Source organism: Schistocerca americana, chromosome 2 (assembly GCF_021461395.2).
Source record: "Schistocerca americana isolate TAMUIC-IGC-003095 chromosome 2, iqSchAmer2.1, whole genome shotgun sequence".
NCBI classification, from domain to species: domain Eukaryota; kingdom Metazoa; phylum Arthropoda; class Insecta; order Orthoptera; family Acrididae; genus Schistocerca; species Schistocerca americana.
Window position 1 is genome coordinate 757,939,636 of NC_060120.1, and position 22,840 is coordinate 757,962,475.

At 44.3% G+C, this 22,840-nt stretch overlaps 1 protein-coding gene across 1 annotated transcript in view; it reads right to left on the minus strand.

The window, feature by feature from the left end:
- The window catches only part of LOC124594406 (flocculation protein FLO11-like), a 75,721-nt gene extending 55,967 nt beyond the window's left edge, over positions 1 to 19,754 (minus strand). Inside the window, exon 1 of the mRNA XM_047132776.1 lies at positions 19,197 to 19,754. Within this exon, the coding sequence (XP_046988732.1) occupies positions 19,197 to 19,754 (558 nt within the window). The remainder of the gene's footprint in view (positions 1 to 19,196) is intronic.
- Between the last annotated feature and the right edge of the window lie 3,086 nt (positions 19,755 to 22,840).

Sequence of the window (22,840 nt, forward strand, 5' to 3'; positions counted from 1 at the left end):
TCAATACAATGTACCAGAAAAATTTCTTAATTAAGACTGTGTGATCTAATACAAGGTATGAAAGACATACCAATACCACAGGGTGCCATCTTTGCTTCAGCAAATACACTAAATCTTTACTCTGACAAGCCTATCCATGAGATAGCTCACGTTACTAAAAACAACTTATTAAAATACAAAATTTTATCCATGGCCTAGATACATGAAAAAGTTCAACTGTTAGAAGGAATCCTGTCCGAAAATTATATCACTCTTAACAACAAAATTTATGAGACAGTAGATGGTCTTGCAAGGGGCAGCAGTCTGGTAGGAACTCTAGTGTACATTTACATTAGTCGTATAAAAATCTGTTCTTCAATTCACTTTCTTTATTTAAAAGTAAAATCATTTGTTATAAAATATATGTACATGATAGTATAATCATGACAACCAGATAATGAAGTTAAAAATCATACAAATGCTCTCATAAGCATGCAGAATAACATAGACTTCACCGCAAAACGTCAAGTAGATAAAGGAACTAATTTTCTCCGTTATAATTTCAGTCTAAATAACAAACATGTTTTCACTTGTGTGAAAGCGTGGCCTCTCGGCGATACGAATTACTAAAATCTTCCCGGGCCTCCAGTAGCGTCAGATGGTTAAAAACCACGAGATTTAACCCGAACACTGCTCGTGAATGACTGTGGTGCTGCCATGGCCTCGCCGTTATATAGCCGCGCTGTTAGCTGTGACGTCACTGGTACTCTCGTCCTCGCCAAATATGCTAATGTTTCCGTCCCACGTCAGTGGTACCCGCTTCAAGCTGGAGATGGCCGGGTCTCAGGCTTTGATGAGATGCAACCATCGCGCATGTTTATGGTGGTTTGAGGTGTTTTTATTTTTATGACATCGTTTATAACACTATCCCAGAATCCCAACGCCCTCATAATGACGATGTCAACTTAATAAACAAACCCACAACTGTTCTATCAAATCACTGGGATAGGAGATCTACACAGCATTTGCAGGCAGAACACATCAAAATTGTACTCCGTTTTGGAAGCCTTCAAATCAGAGGTGGTCTCGGGGATGTTAACCACTTGACGCAAGTTGAAGCCCGAGTTAGGTAGAGATTCTGAAATCAGATACAAGATTGTAAAGCGTACCCAGGAGCAGGTATAGACTCGGATCACAATTTAGTAGTGCGGAAGAGAAGACTTAAGTTTAAGAAATCAGTCAGGAAAAATTACTGCCCAAAGAAGTGGGATACAGAAATACTAATGGATGACGGGGTACGCTTGATGTTCGCTGAGGCTATAGACACTGCGATATGGAATAGAACAGTAGGCACTTCAATTGAAGAGGAATGGACATCTCTAAAATGGGTAATCACGGAATCTGGAAAGAAAAACATAGGTACAAACTACCAAACTACGACGGAACCATGAGTAACACAAGAAATACTCCAACTGATAAATGAAAGAAGGAAGTACAAAAATGTTCAGGGAAATGCTGGAATACAGGAATGAAATACGAGGGTTGCAGCAATTTTTTCTTCAGCAATTCTTTATTGAACATAAAGAGAATTACACACACGAAAGAATGGTGTTTTATTTACACACACTATTTTTCCACCTAATCTCCATACCTTTCTATGGCCTTCCTCCAGAGCGAAACAAGGACGTATATGCTCTGTCGATACCAATCCTTGTCCCGGAGGCGGAGCCAGTGTTTCACTGTGTGAATCACCTCCTCATCGACCTCAAAATATCTTCCACGAAAGACGTCCTTTACTGAGTCCGTCCTCGTGAATGACATCATCTTGCTGCAACATATCAGGTGTGACAGCCGTGGATGGTCTCCCCGACCACTGCAAATCGTGGAGCTCTGCCGTACCACCTTCTGATGACCTCACCCTTCGTGCCCAGCGACTGACTTTACTTCTGTTGACAGCAGATGCTCCATAAACTTTGCACAAGCGTTTGTGAATATTCTCCACAGTTTCTTTTTCTGCAGTGAGAAATTCAATGACAGCACGTTATTTGTTAGGTACATTACCTACAGACAACCATTTTGAAGCAGTCCTGCGGCTACACTACCAGTCGGCAGTGACGGAAACTCGGCGCGCTCACTCAGGAGACTTCAAATAATACATACGTAAAATTTCGCATTCGTAGCGTTGGTTTAGGCTGAGAAAAAAATGCGCTTCATTACTTTCTTGGGAGCCCTCGTAAACAGGTAGCGCAGGGAAGCTAAGGTGAAATGGCTACACGAAAAAAATGTGAAAAAAGAAAATGAAAAACGGAATGACAGTCGGAAGGACTGACTTAGCATATAGGAAAGTCAAAACAACCTTTTTGTGAAATTAAATTCAAGGGTGGTAACATTAAGACTGCGCTGGAAAATCCACTCTTAAATACAGAGCAGAGAACAGATAAATGGAAAGAGTATACTCAAGGCCTGTGTGAGGGCGAAGACGTGTCTGATGTTGTGATAGAAGCAGAAACAGGAGTTGGTATAGGAGGGATAGGGGATCCAGTTTTAGAATCAGAAGTTAAAAGAGCTTTGGAACATTAAGATCAAATAAAGCAGACAGGATAGATAACAATCCATCAGAATTTCTACAATTATTGGGGTTAGTGGCAACAAGACGACTATTCATGTTGGTCTGCGGAATGTATGAGTCTGGCGATACACCATCTGACATTCGGAAAAAAATTATCCACACAGTTCTGAAGATTGCAAGAGCGAGAATTATGGTACAACCAGTTCCACAGTCTCATGCATCCAAGCTGCTGGCAAGAATAATACACAGAAGAATGCAAAAGAAAATTGAAGATTTGTTGGATGACGGTAATTTTGGATTTAGGAAAGGTAATAGTACCAGTGGACCCGTGGTCTAGGAGAAGCGTCTTTGATTCATAATCAAAACGTTTTCGGTCTCGGGTTCGAATCCCACAGCTACTTAAATTTCGATTAATAATCAGCATTGGGGCGCCCGAAGACTTCCGGCATAAGAAGTCACCCTCATTCTGTCAACGCCCTTGTCAAAGAGAGGGGGGGGGGGGGGGGGGAGCAGACGGAGGTTCAGGGCACACTCTTGTCCTAGGGGTGGAGAACTGCCCCTAAAGGCGGAAGAATCAGCAATGATCAACGGCATGAGGACGCAGAAGGCAGTGCAATCCACTGATTTAAAGACACGTAACATGTATGCACAAAACATGTGGCCTGTAATTGAAGAACTGTCATGATGATCTCCTAATTGGCAAAATATTCCGTAATAGTCTCCCATTCGGATGTCCGGGAGGGGACTGCCAAGTGGGAGGTTACTATGAGAAAAAGATTGAATAATCGACGGAAGGATAAAGTTGTACCAGTCGGGGCGTGGAATGTCAGAAGCTTGAACGTGCTAGGGAAAGTAGAAAATCTAAAAAGGGAAGTGCAAAGGCTCAATCTAGATATAGTAGGTCTCAGTAAAGTGAAGTGGAAAGAAGACAAGGTTTTCTGGTCAGATGAGTACACGGTAATACCAACAGCAGTAGAAAATGGTATAACAGGAGTAGGATTCGTTATGAATAAGAAGTTAGGGCAAAGAGTGTGTACTGTGAACAGTTCAGAGACACGGTTGTTCTTATCAGAATCGACAGCACACCAACGACAACGGTAGTTCAGGTATGTATACCGACGTTGCAGGCTGAAGGTGGAGACAGAGAAAGTATATGAGGATACTGAAAGGGCAATACAGTATATAAAGAGCGATGAAAATCTAATAGTCGTGGAGGACTGGATTGCAGTTGTAGGGGAAGGAGTAGAAGAAAAGGTTACAGGAAAATATGGGCTTGGGACAAGAAATGAGAGAGGAGAAAGACTAACTGAGTTTTATAACAATTTTCAGTTAGTAATAGCGAATACCCTGTTCCAGAATTACAAGTGGAGGAGGTATACTTGGAAAAGGCTGGGTAATACAGGATGATTTCAGTTAGATTACATCATTATCAGACAGAGATTCCGAAATCGGATACAATTTAGTAGTGATGAACAGTAGGTTGAAGTTTAAGACATTTGTCAGGAAGAATAAATATGCAAAGATGTGGGATACGGAAGTACTAAGGAATGACGAGATACGCTTGAAGCTCTCTAAGGCTATAGATAGAGCAATAAGGAATAGCTCAGTAGACAGTACAGTTGAAGAGGAATGGGAATCTCTAAAAAGGGCCTTCACAGAATTTGGGAGGGAAAACATAGGTACAAAGAAGGTAACTTCGAAGAAACTATGGGTAACAGAAGAAATACTTCAATTTATTAATGAAAGGAGGAAGAACAAAAATGTTCCGGGAAAAGCAGGAATACAGAAATAGAAGTCGCTGAGGAATGAAATTAAAAGGAAGCATACGGGAGCTAAGACGAAATGGCTGCAGGAAAAATGTGAAGACATCGAAAAAGGGATGGTTGTCGGAAGGTCAGACTCAGCACACATGAAGGTCAAAACAACCTGCGGTGACATTAAAAGCAAGGGTGGTAACACTAAGAGTGCAATTGGAATTCCAGTGTTTAATTCAGCGAAAGAGCAAATAGGTGGAATGAATACATTGAAAACCTCTATGAGCCAAATAAGGTAGAAGGGATAGATAACATTCCATCAGAATTTCCAAAATCATTGGCGGAAGTGGCAACAAAACGACTATTCATGTTGGTGTGTAGTATGTCTGGCGACATCATCCACACAATTCTGAAGACGGCAAGAGCTGACAAGTGCGATAATTATCGCACAATAAGCTTAGCAGCTCATGAATTTAAGTTGCTGACAAGACTAATATACAGAAGAATGGAAAATAAAACTGAGGATACGCTAGCTGATCAGTTTGGCTTTAGGAAAAGTAAAGTCACGAGAGAGGCACTTCTGACGTTGCGGTTAATAATGGAAGCAACACTTAAGATAAATCAAGACACATTCATAGGATTTGTCGACCTGGAAAAAGCGTTCGACTATGTAAAATGGTGCAAGATGTACGAGATTCTGAAAAAAGTTGGGGTAAGCTATAGGTAGAGACGGGTCATATACAATACGTAGAACAGCCTAGAGGGACGACCAAAAATTAAGTGCTCGTATTAAAAAGGATGTAAGGCAAAGATGTAGCTCTTCTCCCCTATTACTCAGTCTGTACATCGAGGAAGCAATGATGGAAATAAAAGAAAGGTTCATGTGTGTAATTAAAATTCAAGGTGAAAAGATATGAATGATACGATTCTCTGATGACATTGCTGTTTTGAGTTAAAATGAAGAAGAACTACATGATCTGCTGAACGGAATGAACACTCTAGTGCGTACAGAATATGGATTGAGAGTAAGTCGAAGAAAGACAGAAGTAATGAGGAGTAGCACAAACGTGAACAGTGAGAGACTTAATATCAGGATTCATCGTCACGAAGCAGATGAAGTTTTAGAATTCTGCTAGTTAGGAAGTAAAACAACCAATGACGGACGGAACAAGGAGAACATCAAAAGCAGACCAGCAATGGCAAAAATGGCATTCCTGACCAAGAGAAGCCAGATGGTATTAAACATAAACCTTAATTGGAGGAAGTAATTTCTGAGAATGTACGTCTGGAGTACAGTATTGTATGGTAATGAAACACAGACTGCGGGAAAACCGGCACAGAAGAGAATCGAAGCACCTGAGATGTGGTGCTAGAGACCAATGTTGAAAATTAGATGGACTGATAAGCTAAAGAATGAGGAGATTTCTACGCAGTATCGGAGAGGAAATGAATATTTGGAAAACACTGATATGGGGAAGGGGCAGGATGATAGTACATCTGCTAAGACATGAGGTAATGACTTCCATGGTACTAGAGGGCGCCGTAGAGGCAAAAACTGTAGAGGAAGACAGAGACTGGAATACATCCAGCAAATAATTGAGGACGTAGGTTGTAAGAGCTACTCTGAGATGAAGAGGTTAGCAGAGGAGGGGAGTTCGTGTCGAGCTGCATCAAACAAGTCAGAAGACTGATGACAAAAAAGAAAAATGTACCAGATAGGCAATTCTCACGTTGCGGTTAGTAATGGAACCAAGACAGAAGAAAAATCAGTACGCGTTCATAGGATTTGTCGACTTGGATAAAGCGCTTGACAATTTAAAATGTTGCAAGATATTTGAAATTCGGAGAAAAATAGAGGTAAGCTATAGGGAATACAATATGTACAAGAACCAAGTTGGAACATTAAGAGTGAGAGCCGAAGAACGAAGTGTTCAAATTCAAAAGTAGTAAGACAGCGATGTAGCCTTTAGCTCCTACTGTTCAATGTGTACGTCAAAGAAACAATGACGGAAATAAAAGAGAGGTTCAAGAATGAGTCAAAATTCAAGGTGAAAGGATATCAATGATAACATTCGCTCATGATATTGTTATCCTCGCTTAAAGTGAAGAAGAATTACATTATCTGCTGAATGGAATAGACAGTCTAATGAGTACATAATATGGATTCAGAGTAAATCGCCTTTCTTGGGGTCCTCGTTCGCCGGAAAACCAATGGTTACCTCAGCCACACTGTCTGAAGAAAATCCACAAACATGGATCAGTATCTGCATGCTCTCAGCCATCGCCTTGTGGCACAAAACTTTAGCATTCTGAACACCCTCATCCACTCATGGGTCGTCGCAGACGCTGCAGATCTGTCTGGAACTAAAACTTGCGGGAAAATGGCTACAAACACCGTCAGGTATCACAGGGTATTTCTGGTGGGACGTGCAAGAAAAACAGCACAGAAGAAGATAGCAGGAAATGTGCCACAGTGTCGGAAAAGACCAGCCGACTCCTGAAGAGACACAACATTTCATCAGTGTTCAGACCCCAGCAAAAATACGACAGTCCAGGAGGCCTGTGAAGGACGATATAGGGCTCAGAACGCCCGGAGTGCGCAAAATACCCTGTCAGTGTGGCTGCTACTATGTCGGACAGACTGTACGTACAGTGGAGCAATACCAGACGGAAAGCTAGAGGTGGTTACGCCTACGCTGTTCAGAAAAATTAGCCGTTTTAGAACGCATTTTAGAAAATCAATATCAAATTCTATTGAACGAAACGGCTATCATCAGGAAGAAGAAGAGATTTTGTGACAGCGTTATAAAAGAAGCCATAGAAATAAAAATGTCTGAAAACATCATCAATATGGATGGCGGTTTGCAGCTCAGCACAGCCTGGGACCCGATCATGGCGACGGTCGCGGGACGAATACATTACCCCATTTGGCGAGGGAGAGAGTACCAGTGACGTCACGACTAGTAGCACTTCTGTATAGCGGCGAGGCCACGGCGGTGCGGTAACCATTTACCACTTGACAGTGGCCGAGGAGAGCTCGGTCGAAAGCTTGTGGGTTTTAACTGCCTAGCACCGCTGGAAAGTGGAGAAGATGTTATTAACTCTTTGATTGTATCCATAATGGATGTAAGGTCGTGGTCTCAAAAATCAGTGTTACAATTCCGGCTCTACCATCCATCTACAGAATAAAAGACAATTTACGCGTTTTGAAAGTCAGGTCTTCATTATCAGAACAATAGTTCAATGATCTTTAAAACTGATCATCATAAGACACGAGACATAGGCAAGAAGATTAAAAGTACTCCTAACAGTAAAATAACGTGGCCACTTCTCTTACAGCCGTGGCCTATGAAGATGGATATCCCCATCACCGTCATCCCATAAAATAGATTAAAATGGAATTTCGTTTGTTATCCTGGACGTTGGTAGCGCCACAATAACAGCGACATGCATACGTCCCTGTATCTTTCTGAACAACTTGCTTCTCAAAGTGGTTGCTAAACCACCACCAGTTATGCTAGAAAATACGCCTCCTTCTTGCCCACATAAGACAGAATTGCCTTCTTCCTCTTTATACTTAATGATACGCACCAAGTCTCACTCATTCCTTTTGATGACCTGAAACAAATGGCATATATCAAACGGAAAACCAACATAATTGATAAACTTCAGAATACAAAGGGAAAAGAAACAACCTACTCCAGCTAATACATGATCACATAAACAAACACACATGTGCCTGCATCTCCTTTATAGAAAAAATTTCATACCAAGTTGCTTCTCCGTAGCGTTGGTATCCAAATATACTTCAGCACAAACAGTAATCTGCAATAGCACAATGTCTTTGCAAGTCAGGTATTCACAAGCTTCTACGTGATAATCACCCACAATTCTACACAGACAGCAAGGAGCTTCACTCTAAAGTAACAGCAGCAGTTTGATGCGTTTCGGCAAGTAAACTTTGCAACACGTTTGAAAGGACATGGTCACTCAACCACAGACATAAACACAACCTTCAGACTATACAAACTGTCACCAGATGTAAGAATAAGAATCTTATTGAAGACATTAAAATTTACAATCGCAGTTCCAGCTCACCACATCTAATCCTAAAGTCATTTGCAAATGTTTTGCATGAATTATTTAGAAACAAAAGCTATTAACTACTCTACTGACCTTTAAAATTGCTACACTAAGAAGAAATGCAGATGATAAACGGGTATTCATTTGACAAATATATTATACTATAACTGACATGTGATTACATTTTCACACAATGTGGGTTTATAGATCCTGGGAAATCAGTACCCTTAACAACCACACGGCCTTGATACGCCTGGGCATGCAGCTTCAACACGATACAAGAGTTCAGGAGTAGTGACGCGTATTGTGACAAGCCAGTTGCTCGGTCACCATTGACCAGACGTTTTCAATTAGTGAGAGATCTGGAGAATGTGCTGGCCAGGGCAGCAGGCGAACATTTTCTGTATCCAGAAAGACCCTACAGGACCTACAACATGCGGTCGTGCATTATCCTGCTGAAATATAGGGTTTCTCAGGGATCGAATTAAGGGTAGAGCCACGGGTCGTAACACATCTGAAATTCTGAAACGTAACGCCCACTGTTCAAAGTGCCGTCAATGCGAACAAGAGGTGACCGAGACATGTAACCAATGGCACCCCATACCATCACGCCGGATGATACGCCAGTATGGCGATGACAAATACACGTTTCCAGTGTGCGTTCACCGCGATGTCGCCAAAAAGGGATGCGACCATCACGATGCTGTAAACAGAACCTGGATTCATCCGAAAAAAGACCCAGGTTCGTCGTTGAGTACACCATCGCAGGCGTTCCTGTCTGTGATGCAGCGTCAAGGGTAACCGCAGCCTTGGTCTCCGAGCTGATAGTCCACGCTGCTGCAAACGTCGTCGAACTGTTCGTGCAAATGGTTGTTGTCTTGCAAACGTCCCCATCTGTTGACTCAGGGATCGAGATTTGGCTGCACGATCCGTTACAACCATACGAATAAAATGCCTGTCATCTTGACTGCTAGTGATACGAGGCCATTGGGATCCAGCAAGGCGTTCCGTTTTACCCACCTGAACCCACCGACTCCATATTCTGATAACAGTGATTGGATCTCGACCAACGCGAGCAGCAATGTCGCGTTGCGATAAACCGCAATCGCGATAGGCTACCATCCGACCTTCATCAAAGTCGGAAACGTGATGGTACGCATTTCTCCTCCTTACACGAGGCATCACAACAACGTTTCACCAGGCAACGCCGGTCAACTGCTGTTTGTGTATGAGAAATCGGTTGGAAACTTTCCTCATGTCAGCACGTTGTAGGTGTCGCCACCGGCGCCAACCTTGTGTGGATGCTCTGAAAAGCTAATCATTTGCATATCACAGCATCTTCTTCCTGTCGGTTAAATTTCGTGTCTCTATCACGTCACTTCGTGGTGTAACAATTTTAATGACCAGTAGTGTATTTGTCCGCTCATAACCACCGATCTTGTACTATTAAACTCCTTGGCGTGTAAGATAATTTCATGTAAATTACTTAATTTGTTTAAATCTAATGAATGTTCATGATATGAAAGCTTTCTACAATAGGTTATTCACCAAATATTGCTTCCACTGAAGAAAAAATAAATAAAACTGTAGTTATGTCTGGTTATGCCTGTTGACAACTGATAATCGTAAGAGCATATGTAACGTAAAAAAGAATGACATATTATTTATTATTGACTACGTAACATATTTTAATTTGGCAGTAACAGTTTCATATATTATAATCTGGTAGTACGGTTTTACAATAATGCAATGATTTTTGAAGATTGTAGTGTCCACTATGTTTCTATATGTGTAACAACTCTGTGCCTCTTAGCTGTAAACTCTTTGGGTATAATTTTTGTATTTAAATGTTAATGTTTTAGATGCTATGTATTTATGTTTCAGGTACAGTTAATAAACCTTTAAAGGATATCAGTGTGTAGTAATCGGTTTATGGTGGTGCTCATTATTATTTTGGTGACAAATGTGCAACTGACCTCTGAATACCCCATCTACAATGAACAGCCAAAGAATCTGGTACACCTGCCTAATGTCATACAGAGCCCCCGCGAGCACGCAGAAGTACCGCAACAGGTGTCATGGACACGACTAATGTCTGAAGTAGCGCTGGAGGGAAGTGACGTGATGAATCTTCCAGGACTGTCCATACATCCGTAAGAGTACGAGGGGGTGGAGATCTCTTCTGAGGAGCACGGTGCAAGGCTTCCCATACACGCTCAATAACGTTATGTCTGTCGAGTTTCGTGGCCAGCGGAAGTATTTAAACTCAGAAGAGTGTTCCTGGAGCCATTCTGCAGCTATTAAGGACGTGTGGGATGTCGGATTGTCTTGCTGGAATTGCTTAAGTCTGTCGGAGTGCACAATCGATATGAATGGATGTAGTTGCACATACAGGATACTTACACACGTGCCACCCATCAGAGTCGTATCTGGACGTATTAGGAGTCCTATATCACTTCCATTGCACATGCCCCACACCAATACAGAGCTTCCACCAGCTTGAATAGTCCCCTGCTGACACGCAGGGTCCACGGATCCATGTGGTTACCTCCATACCTATACACGTCCATCCACTCGATACAATTTGAAACTAGACTCGTCCGGCCAGGCAACATGTTTCCAGTCGTCAACAGACCAATGTCGGGGTTGATGGGCTCAGGCGAGGAGTAAAGCTTTGTGTCATGCAATCGTCAATGGTACCCATATCGATGATGTTTCGTTGAATGGTTCGCACTATGACACTTGTTGATGGGCGAACATCGAAATCTGCAGCAATTTGCGGACAGCTTGCACTTCTGTCAGGCTGAAAGATTCTATTTAGTCGTCGTTGGTCGCGTTCTTGCAGGATCTTTTTCCAGTAGAAGATCTGATGTTTTACCGGATTCCTGACATTCAGGATACACTCGTGAAATGGTCGTACAGGAAAATCCCCACTTCATCGCTACCTCGGAGATACTGTGTCCCATCTCTCGTGCGCCATCTGTAACAGGAACCGATCTAACGAGTGCGCCAGACACTTTTTGTCTTATACAAGCGTTTCTGTCCGCAGCGCCGTATTCTGACAGTTTACATATCTCTGTATTTGAATAGGCATGCCTATACCAGTATCTTCGGCGCTTCGGTGTATATGTAAGTACATTCAATTCTTACAGCTTCGCCACATCCAGTGGTGTTACTTATGTCTCCCTAGTCAAAATCATCTAATTTGCATTTTATATTGAACCATGATCTCTGGCAGTGAATGCACAAACAAAAAACTTAACGTGTGAGCATCTGAAGATGCGCTAGATTCCTAAACTTGTTGTAATTTAAATACACTGATGATCCAAAACACTGTTATGACTCACGCCAACCACGAGACTGAATCCCGACAGGTGGTGTTAAGGGCACGAAGATATGTAAGTGGAGCAGAGGCAAATGGGGAATCATTTCAGCGACGATACGGATCGGATGTTAGGTAGTCCACTGACAAAAGCAACTTTGACAAACGATACGTTGTCACGACCGGGCGTCTCGGAACGAGTGACTCGGCGAACCTGGTCGACTGTTCAATTGCTATTGCCGTTAGTGTCTATGGTAAATGATTGACGATCGCTTAATCCACTAGTAGACGGAAGCCTGTGGCGGAATTAAGGACTGAGTTTAGTACTGGCACAGGGACAAGTGTTTTCGAAGTACACTGTTCATCGTACATTGTTGAACACGGGACTCCGCAGTAGACGTATTCCGATGCTGACCCAACAACATAGTTGGGTTAGCATCACCCATCGTGAACCATGGATCAATGCAAACCTGTGGCCTGATCCGAATGAGACATCTCAGCTGTTGTACCGAAATGGTTATGTTCCTAACACATATACCAGTTACAATAATGTTAGCAACGCCTATCTTCAACGTTAACATGCAAAAACCACTCACAAAGGTCAGGTGGCAGCTCTAGCTGTGGAGGAGTGTATAAAGCGTGTCGGGGGGATCCGAAAACACTGCAGTCGTTGTTGTAATGTGGAAACTGATCAATTTCTCTGACATACAAAGGGCTTATGATCATTATCTTTCGGGTCAGAAGCAATTCTGAAACGGCTGTTTGTAAATTGTTCGCTTACCGCCTTGGTTAAAGTACACCTTGCACGGCAGATTGCCGCTATCCAAAACATGCGCCAAGGTAACTATGCTGTATCACGCACCATAGATGACAGTAGTCATGTGAACGGGCGAACAGACATGCAACTGTTGAGCAACTGAACTCCCAGAAGGACCAAGGGGCTACCAACAATGTCTCTACATCGAAAGTTAATGTGCATGGACATCTGCAACAAGCGTTTGATTCAAGCACCCATGCTGACTGCTGTTTATCGGCGACGAAGGCTGGAATTTTCGCGCCAGTACCAAAGCGGACGTCCACGGAGTTGTAACAGGTAGCCTCTCCAAATGAATCACGTTTCATGCTCCATTGGGCGTGAAACATGTCAAAGCAAACACTTTAAAACAATCGTCGGACGGTTCCATAACAGACGCGGGGGCGTTATGATCTCTGGAATGTTCTTGTGACATCCCCTGGGCGATCTCGTCATTCTGGAAGGTACAATGGTGTAACAGAAGTATGCATCTATCCTTGAGGACCATGTCCAGCCATATATGCAGTTTGTGTTAGTTCGGCACGTAGGCGTCTACCAGCAGGACAACGCAAAGTGTCACTCATCTCGCAAAGTAGGCGCGTCTTACGAAAAGCACCAGGACCAATTTACAATACTCCCTTGACCACCAGGCTCTCTGGATTTAAATTGAGTCAAGAAACTGTGGAACCACTTTGAACGGGCTGTTCGCGCAATGGATCGTCAATGGACAAATCTTATGTAGCTGGCCATGGCATTGTAGCCGGCAAGGCACATCACAGTCGCTACCTTCCAGAAGCGCACGGACTCTCTTCCTGCACGTCTGGCAGCGATCCAAGCTGAAAAAGTTGATTACTCAGGCTTTTGAAAGGTGGTCACATCAATTCGACTGGACAGTGCATAAACATAAAACTATGACTGTTTCATTCCCAGGGTATTACAATCACTCGGAATGAAAGAATCATGGATATCCATCATAACAGATAAGCAAGGACCCACAATAGCTCCACAAAATTATATCGTCACGAGTTCTTAGATGGGAACAAACGCCACCCAAACGTATCTGTCAGATTTAAAGTTTCTACGACATCTAAATAATGCGTCAAAGAAAATCCACCTACCCATTCCTATCCAGCGGGCATTATATCCCGCGAGTTTTTTTTCTAGCACATTACATTAAACAACACGTAATTCAACATTCAATACGGATAAACATGCAAAAGAAAACGTAAAATTAAAAAGAAGGAGCCATTGCAGACGAATATATAGCACACATAAATCTTACAACAATGACAGAAATGTATAAAGAGCAAGTATTCGCAAGAATAGTATAACTGATAAGATAAGCATTTAATAAAAGAAATTAATTTCAGTCTAACCGTTTCAAATTCTGGAAGTGTGCTTGAAAGTGCCTGACATTTACGTTACGTGAGATTGGTAACAGCAATGAGAAGTCGCAAAAAAAAGCACTTACGTAAGTCTTTTTGAAACTATTTTTCGGGAGAAGAGCTGCCTAACAGTCATAATGTCGGATGAAGAAATAGCTGTAGGAAATGGCGTGTCGTTATCCCATGTTGGCAGTCTACAAGCCACATTAGTGCAGACCTTATTAAGAATTTCCGCTTGTAATGGCCACTTGTACGAGCATCGGTCAATAAATAATGCCCCACATTCCTTTCTCAAAACATATTTACCATTAAGAGTCAGAATTTGAAGAGAGTACACCATGTCTTGTCCATGCCCTATTTTTCTACGTAGTCTCCATCACGTTCAATGGCCATACGCCAAAATTGTGGAAGAGCATGTATTTCCCGCTGGTAAAAACTCTTGTCCTGTAGATGTAGATATGTTTGCAGAGCTTGACTGACACTCTCGGTAGCTTCAAAGTGTGTTCCCCGTCGAGAATATTTAAGCTCCAACAATTCAGATTAATTAGCCTTCCTTTGAATCCTGTGGTCCGCTGTGAGCATTCGTGAAACCCATCGTGAGTACCTCTTTGAATATCCGAGACTCTCGATCATTGCAGATGCACTTCCAATGCTGACCGACAACTGTAGAGCCAATTGTCGAGTTGTGATGCGGCGGTCTGCACGAATAACGGCATCCGCACGATTCAGCATGTCTGGAGCAGTGGCTGTGACACAACGTCCCGAGCGTGGCTGATCATGGAGCTCTGTTTCTGAATTTCCTGAGGCTGCAACTTTCTTTACCCATCGCCCAACTGTACTCCTATCCACTGCAGCATCGCCATACAGTGAACACAAACGTTTATTGATGTTCACTATGGTTTCTTTTTCTGCACATAAGAATTCAACAACAGCACGCTACCTGTAACGTGAATCGCATGTAGACGCTGTACTACGGCTCTGCCATATGTCAGAACTGTTCTAAACTTCGCCGGCGCACTGAACAAACATCTAATATTAAGCAACAAGAAGGAGGTTTGTCTATGCATATTAATGGCTTTCTTAAAAAAATGTGGGGCATTACTTATTGAACGACCCTCGTATATAGTTCCATTAGAAAATCAGTTATTCATAGTTTCCTCGTTGACTGAAGTATCTGTAGTCAGCGATGTAGACTAAAAAAAACGTGATTTTTACCGACATCAATGTGCTTTTTAAACATTTACTACCACTGTTCCAATGTTGTAGTCATATTTCTTAGCTATTAGCTTGTGACGAGATTCAGGTCTGTACATTTATATTTCACAGAAAGTGAAATGTATCAAAAACTTTTCACTTGATAAACACTTCACTAGAATGGGATTTTCACTCTGCAGCGGAGTGTGCGCTGATATGAAACTTCCTGGCACATTAAAACTGTGTGCCCGACCGAGACTCGAACTCGGGACCTTTGCCTTTCGCGGGCAAGTGCTCTACCAACTTTTTTTATCCAATGTCAGGCTTACCACCTTTGCTGACATACATGTTGTTGTACTATCGCATAAAGAGTGTCTACAAAGTCCATATGATGACAAATAGTGGCTAATTAGAAAATTAATTAATTAAGGAAATGAATAAAACTGAAAATGCCCAAATGAAAGACATGAAGACATTGCGGATAGTACAAATACAAAAGAAACATTCTCCTGTAGCAATGAAATGAAATTCGTGTCGGGGGCGACACCTGCTCACGACCCGACGTTCGATAGAGCAAGAGAGCCATCTATCGACTCGTTCGCCAGACGTTGGTGTAAGACTGGGTCGTCTTCTCGAAATTAACTAAGGGTCCGTAAGTGTGATCGATGTCTATCTCGGCTTCTTCGTCTATCTCATCTCTCACCAGTCACACCCCATCTGGCCGGCGGGTCGGTAAATGTAAGTCGCAAGTAATTAGCGAAGTCTTGCCTGTATTTCTTATGCTGTTGCAGCTTCGTGTGTCCATCTAGGAGAAAATGCCAAAAATCAATTTTGTCCTTTTCCGATTCGTTATACACGTAGCCTACCACCATTCCCCGCACCCATGTCAGTGCATTGGTTTTTTGGACCGGGAAATAAGATTCTTGGGGGGAAAAAAGTGTGTCTGATGAAATTGTGTGAGGGGCGGAGCGTAACAGGAACGCCAATATCTGTTGTGCCAAGTGCCACACTGGAGCCGTCCCACTACATGCTAAACGATGTTCATCAGTGTCCACTGTTGCGCAGCCTAAACATAGTGGAGTGTCTGCCAAATGAATCGCGTGCCGCCGTTGATTCGTTGCGAACTTCCTATTTATCACCACATACCATGTTGAGCGTACCGACGTTGGGAGGTAAACGTTCCGTATAACGCGCCATATCTGTCGCCAGTTCTTGTCTGGGTACTTCTTTTCCAGGGTATTCCTGGGGCACCGGCGCAGTAAGAGTTGGTATACGTCTCGCGTCGTCGGTAGTCGTGTTGTTGGGAAGGAATCTCTGACATAGCTAAGCTCCAAAAAAAAAGACTTGAAATGTGACAGCTTCGATGAAATATGGCCCACATCGACTGGGGGAAGCATTGAAGTGGGCGCTAGTACATCGGCCAACGCACCCGAGATATTGCGAAATTGACCGCGCCACTGTCGGAACATCTTACTGATGAATAACGCCCGTGCCTTTTCATATACGTTAACTAGACCAAGTCCACCCTCTCCAGGTGGTAGCGTAAGCGTTGTGTATCGGATCTTAAACAGGTGTCCCACACTCACGTAGGTTCCGAAAGTTGCTTGGATCCGTGATGCCATTGTGCGCGTTAAAGGCAGGACATGCGCTACGTGAGTGAGTCTCGGTGCTAGGTATACGTTAACATAGGTCACCCTCTGAATCATATCCAACGCTCTTAATTTCTGTAACAGCACCATTGTCCGCATCAGCTTCAATATGCGGCGGTAGTTATCCGCTGCTGTCCGCTGCACATCCGTGTGGAACGTAATACCTAGGCATTTTATGGTCTTAACTAAGATGAGCGGGCCTTCCTCCCCCGGTTGTAATCCTCGACCGACATTCATGCAGCGTGATTTTTGTAGATTAAGCACGCTTCCTGCCGCCATCCCGTATCGCTGTATCCATGCCAACGCCGTACGTACTTCTTCGCCGGTCCGTGCCACCAGCATCACATCGTCAGCATAAGCGCGGCAATGAAAGGTCAGTTGTGGCAACGGCACTCCCTCCAACCGTCTTCGGAGACCATATAGACAGGGTTCCAAAGCCATAGCATACAAAAATATCGAAAAGGGGCAACCTTGACGAACTGACCTTGAAATAACAATGTAGTCAGTGCCCCGCCCATTCACCGAGACCTTTGATCGTACGCCGTGTAACAGTCGCATGATCACTAGGATGAAGGCCTGTGGGATTCCCAATCTGCCCATCACCGCATGCAAAAAGGTATGATCCACTCTGTCGAACGCATGATCGAAGTCAATAGCGACGAGTGCCCCACGCACTCGGCATGCCGCCGCTAATGCGATGATATCTCGGTAGTCACTGAGCGCCGTATGTACGTTGCTCTTACCGCCGAGGCAAGTTTGATCTATGAGGAGTCTATCAGAAAGTGAAGACCGCAGGCGAGCCCCAAGGATGCGCGCGAAAATCTTATAGTCGCAGTTCAAGAGAGTGAGTGGTCTATAATCTCCTGGATTTCTGCCACCGCATGGTTTGGGTATTGGGATGATGATACCCTCCGTGAATTCGGCAGGTATCTCAGTCTGCGGTAACAGGAGTTCGTTGTACATCTGAATCCAGGTCCGTCCCATGAGGTATGCAAAGGCGCGGTAAAATTCAATTGGGAAGCCGTCCTGTCCTGGGGACTTGTTCGGAGCCCCCCTGGCAATTGCGTCTGTCAGCTCGTCCTCTGTTATCGCTGTGATGAAAGTCTCTGCATCCAGTGGTGGTCCTCTGTCTGGCATTTCCGAGATGACATCATGTAGTGTCTCGTGGTTCACATGGACTGGCGGAAATAGTCGGTAAACACATGCGCAATATCACGCTGGTGCACAACCTGCTGGCCAGTTTCAGAGATTAGTTCCCTGATCAATGTCCTGCGTCGTCGTTGGCGTTCACGTACCACGTGGTGCATGGAGGGGGTTTCGGCAGCAACTGTGTCCGCCAATCTCGCCCGGACCATTATACCTTCCATTCTTAGTCTCGTCAGCAGTAATAACTTGGCTTTTATCCTGCGCATGGCCGTGTGCCTTTCCGGCGATGGTTGTTGGGTCATCAGCTCCCTCAGGGCTGTAAAATAAAAATCAGCCGTTGTGCGGGTCCACTGCGATTTGTCCTGCCCGTATCGTATCAACGTTCTCCATAATGTTGGTTTTGCGCATTTAACCCACCACTGGAGAACCGAGGTGTATGCTCGTTGGCGGCGAACGCAGGTCTCCCAGGCCGCCTCTATCGACCGGTGACATTCAGTGTCACGTAAAAGTGCACAATTCATTTTCCAGTGACCTTTACTCCGCCATATCTTCTGACGCGTTAGTGAAATCGTACAGACGTACGCCATATGATCCGTAAAAGCCGCTGGCCAGATTTCGGCATCCAGTATCGTCGTCCGTAGAGCTCGTGTCACGTACACTCTATCAAGTCTACTTGCCGAGTGTCCCGTGACAAACGTATAACCCGGTCTGTCACCATGCTGCAGTTCCCAGGTATCCAGAAGCGCCATTTCGGTAATCAACGCACGCAGTTCCATGCATGGCACATAATGAGGTACTTGGTCCTTTTTGTCGACAACACAATTAAAGTCGCCGCCCACTATATAGTTATCAAAGCGTCCAGCGAACAACGGTGCTATCTCTTCGGTGTAAAAAGCCGCCCTTTCTCTTCGTTTTGTGGAGCCAGATGGTGCGTATAAATTGATGAAACGAACGCCGTCGACAGTGATCGCTATGCCACGTGCCGAAGGGAGAGACTTGACGTCCTCCACTCCTATTCCTTCCCTGGTGAGAATCGCCACACCGCATCCACTTTCATCGTGCACTGAATAATGTGCCTCGTAACCGTAGAACTCTGGCGGCGATGTGAAACGCACTTCTTGTAGGAGTACAATATCCACGTCCGCAGCGCGTAACATATCTTTCAGCATTTGAATTTTAAGCGGTGTCCGTATGCCATTAATGTTTATCGTGGCAATGCGGTACGCCTGGCTTGTGTTCATCAGTTGTAGGGCGGTGTCATTAAGCGTCCATCTGCACCCCCGGCGCCCCTCAACACACTAAGTTGGTCAACATTTCCCGACCCCTCCCGGCCTCTGGGCAGGACTGTCCTCAATCGTCGCGTTCGTATTTTCATCCTGTTCCTGTTGGTCCATTTCTTGCGCCCAGTCCCCCAGCATATTTCCGGAACTGGTCGAAGGATGGGAGGTAACGTTGTCATCGCTCTGATGTTGGACAGTTGTCATCTCCACTTCCGCCTTCCGGTCACCAGAAGGAGAGTTCAAGTTTTCGTCGCTGTGTAGTTCCTGCATCGACATCTCGGTATCTGTTGAATCCACTGGTCTCAGGTCGATACTGTCGTTTTCGTCCACTGTCCCCTCGGGACTATGGCTATCGTCAGCAGAAGTCAGTCGACGCTTCTTTCTTCTCTTCGGCGAACGCTGTTTCCGTTGCCTTGCTTCCGCATCGCCTGTTGGGGTTGCGTATCCTCCGTCGTGGACCTGGCCTGTCACGCTCTCGGTGGAAGCACTGGCAGCCACCACGGATGAGCCTGGAGCGGCCGTCAGCTGCATCTCTTGTGCGGTGTCCTGTGTCTGCTGTGGTGGAACCGGTGGTCGGAGTTCCAGTCCGTTGGTGTCCATGTTCTCTATAGGGGGCAGCTGCTGGTGCCCAACGGAAGTCTCCCTCACGTCGCCTCTCAGGGCTTCCACAAAGGTCAACGGTAAGACAGTCGTCGGTTGTGGCGCCTGAACGTCATCCCGTGGAGTCTGCACTAAACGTCGCTGGAGGCATTCCGAGCGTACGTGACTTTCTTTCCCGCACCCCGAGCAAGTGCGAGGTTGCCCATCATAGATTATAATCGCTCGACAACCTCCTATGTACAAATAAGAGGGGACGTGCTTGCGCAGTTCTATCCGTATTTGTCTCACCCCATTTAAAACGGGGTACGTGGTAAAACTCGTCCATTTTTCGGCCACATGGGATAGAACTGTACCGTATGGTCGAAAGGCGTCGGTAACAAGTTCAGACAGGACCTCAAACGGAAGTTCGAAGACTCGTATAGTGCGGATCCCCATTCCCGCGTGATCGACTGTAACCGCACCAACATTCCCGTCGGCATGACAGAAACGATACCCGTTCGGTGATCGTTGTAGAAGTCTTTCGCAAGCAGCCTCGTCAACAAGCTTGACATAGACGACGCTTGAAACGAGCGATAAATTGATTCCCACGATTTCCTGTGGATCGATTTTTACCTCTTCTCTGAAGAAACGTTCAATCTCGTGTGCCTTTGGTCGTGTATAGTCGTTCGCAAAACTGAACTTCAAAGTCGTTTTTCTGTACGAGTGTGCCATCTCGTTCTAGACTCACAACACCGCACACGCGAAGCTGCTCCGGCGTAAACAAACAGGCGCGCGCACCACAGCGCGGCCGGCAGGCAACACGGTCCGCACTGTGTCACTGCCGAAGGCAGACTGTATTTCTTAGCTATTAGCTTGTGACGAGATTCAGGTCTGTACATTTATATTTCACAGAAAGTGAAATGTATCAAAAACTTTTCACTTGATAAACACTTCACTAGAATGGGATTTTCACTCTGCAGCGGAGTGTGCGCTGATATGAAACTTCCTGGCAGATTAAAACTGTGTGCCCGACCGAGACTCGAACTCGGGACCTTTGCCTTTCGCGGGCAAGTGCTCTACCAACTGAGCTACCGAAGCACGACTCACGCCCGGTACTCACAGCTTTGCTTCTGCCAGTACCTCGTCTCCTACCTTCACTTTAGTCCACTGTCTGAACGTCCTAGCTTTCAAACTATTAAGTGTTTTGTGAGAAGAAGCTTATTTGAACTCCACCGCTCTATGCAGCGCATCATCGGTAAACTGGTCTCTTCACTATTTCAGTTTTGTAGCTTTCACATTGTCATTTTCTGCTGCAACAGCTTAACGCGAGAATCACTTCCATCTGAAAGTCCATTGAGTTCAGCGTCCGCGCTATCACCGAAAACAGTCTACACAACAAGTACGTTACTTCATTGTCCCCCACATGGTAATTTTCGAATTTACTTTGTGAAATGAAAGTCCGTGGGGGGGGGGGGGGGGGGGGGGGAGTACTTTAGTATATCTATATTGTAACTTCACAGTCTGCGATATGTATCGAAAGCATCCCATGTTACACATCTAAAACACAGATAAGTCTGCTGCTATAAACCCACCATTCCGTCGCTTACACACTGCCATTCACCCCCGACTCCCTTGCTACAATTCGACACATTTCGAAGCTCATCCCTCTTCCAGAACATTACACGGATCACAAAGCTTTAAACTTTCGAGCGAAAATTTTAAGCTCGTAGAAATCTTTCTAGCATACAACCATGGAAAATTATAAATAATAAGTCCACTGTTGCCAGTTACAGAGCTTATATGGATAGAAACATCAAACCTGCACTGTTGCGTTCGGAGAGAGGGAAGCAAATGAAAAAGTTATATCGTCAGGCTTTGCCGTTCACTTTTCCTGCAGGGTTCGGAATTCGGAGGAAACAGTTTAGCAGAGGGTCATAAACGTTGTCTCTCGCCTTTGCGGTAGTGAAAGAAGATTGTCTTTTGGTTTGCATGGGTCCGAAACTTGCCCTGCTTTCTTAAGCGCCGAGACGCATTTGTCTCTGGGATGGATATTCGAAAACTGCAAGGAATTCTAATGTAGATGTACGCTTGACAGTAAAAGTTATTGCTATTTGCAGGGAATCCCAATTAACTTCGTGACAGACCACAACGCACAGGGGATTCGACTTTAATTAAAACATATGAATGTTAAACAACTGTATATGCTCTTCTACAATTTACATAGACGTAGCCGAGAGCAGCTTTCATTGACCAAACCGCTGAGGTACAGAAATAGTAATCAATAAATGCTAAAATCAGCAAACATAATTATCAAAAGAAATGGCCCTAGAGTTTAAAGTGCAGGGGAGATGTCAATTCCCGTAAGATTCTTAACATATTACAAAGACAGCTGAACCCATGAAGTAGCCGTCAAAGTGATCAAAACAGATTAGCTACATTGATGGTTTTCCACATGTGTAGAGTGTCTTCTCATCTCAGTGCACGAGGGGGACATAGTCTCTCTCGTTGATAATTAACGGTGGCACTTATACACGATCAACATTTCTACCTTCTACTCTAGATAATGAGAAGGTAAACTTTACTCTTTATCCAGGCTACTCGTTCCAATAGTATAACGCTTGTATGAAAGGAGTGGTTGTACAGTAACCGTTGGTCTGAATAGAAGGTGAGAAACCGAAGCCGGGGTGACTGCCCTCTGAAGTTTTATGATTTCTGAACGTCCGCACACTCGTGTGCTTTCGACTTCAAAAAATGTGGTAAGTGCAAAACGCCAGAGGGGTCAAGGACTTTTGACTCCAACTATTGCAACAGTGGTTTTCACAGCACTGCGCCTTCTCTCGAAAGAAGAAGAGCCGTTTGAATATTTTATTTTATTTTTTAATATAGCGATTGCGACCGCCTTGATCAAATAATAAAATTCTCTCAAAACGATTGTTCCTCACTACGTCAGCAATCGATCTGTTATGATTTCTTCTGTGTCTGAACTTTTTATGAGGGGTAAATGTGCATTTAACTTCTAAATAAAATTTATAACGTGGTAACTAGTTTATCAGTGCGTCAGTCGTTAAAAATGGGTTCGGAGTCGGTAATGACAGGTATTAATTTCA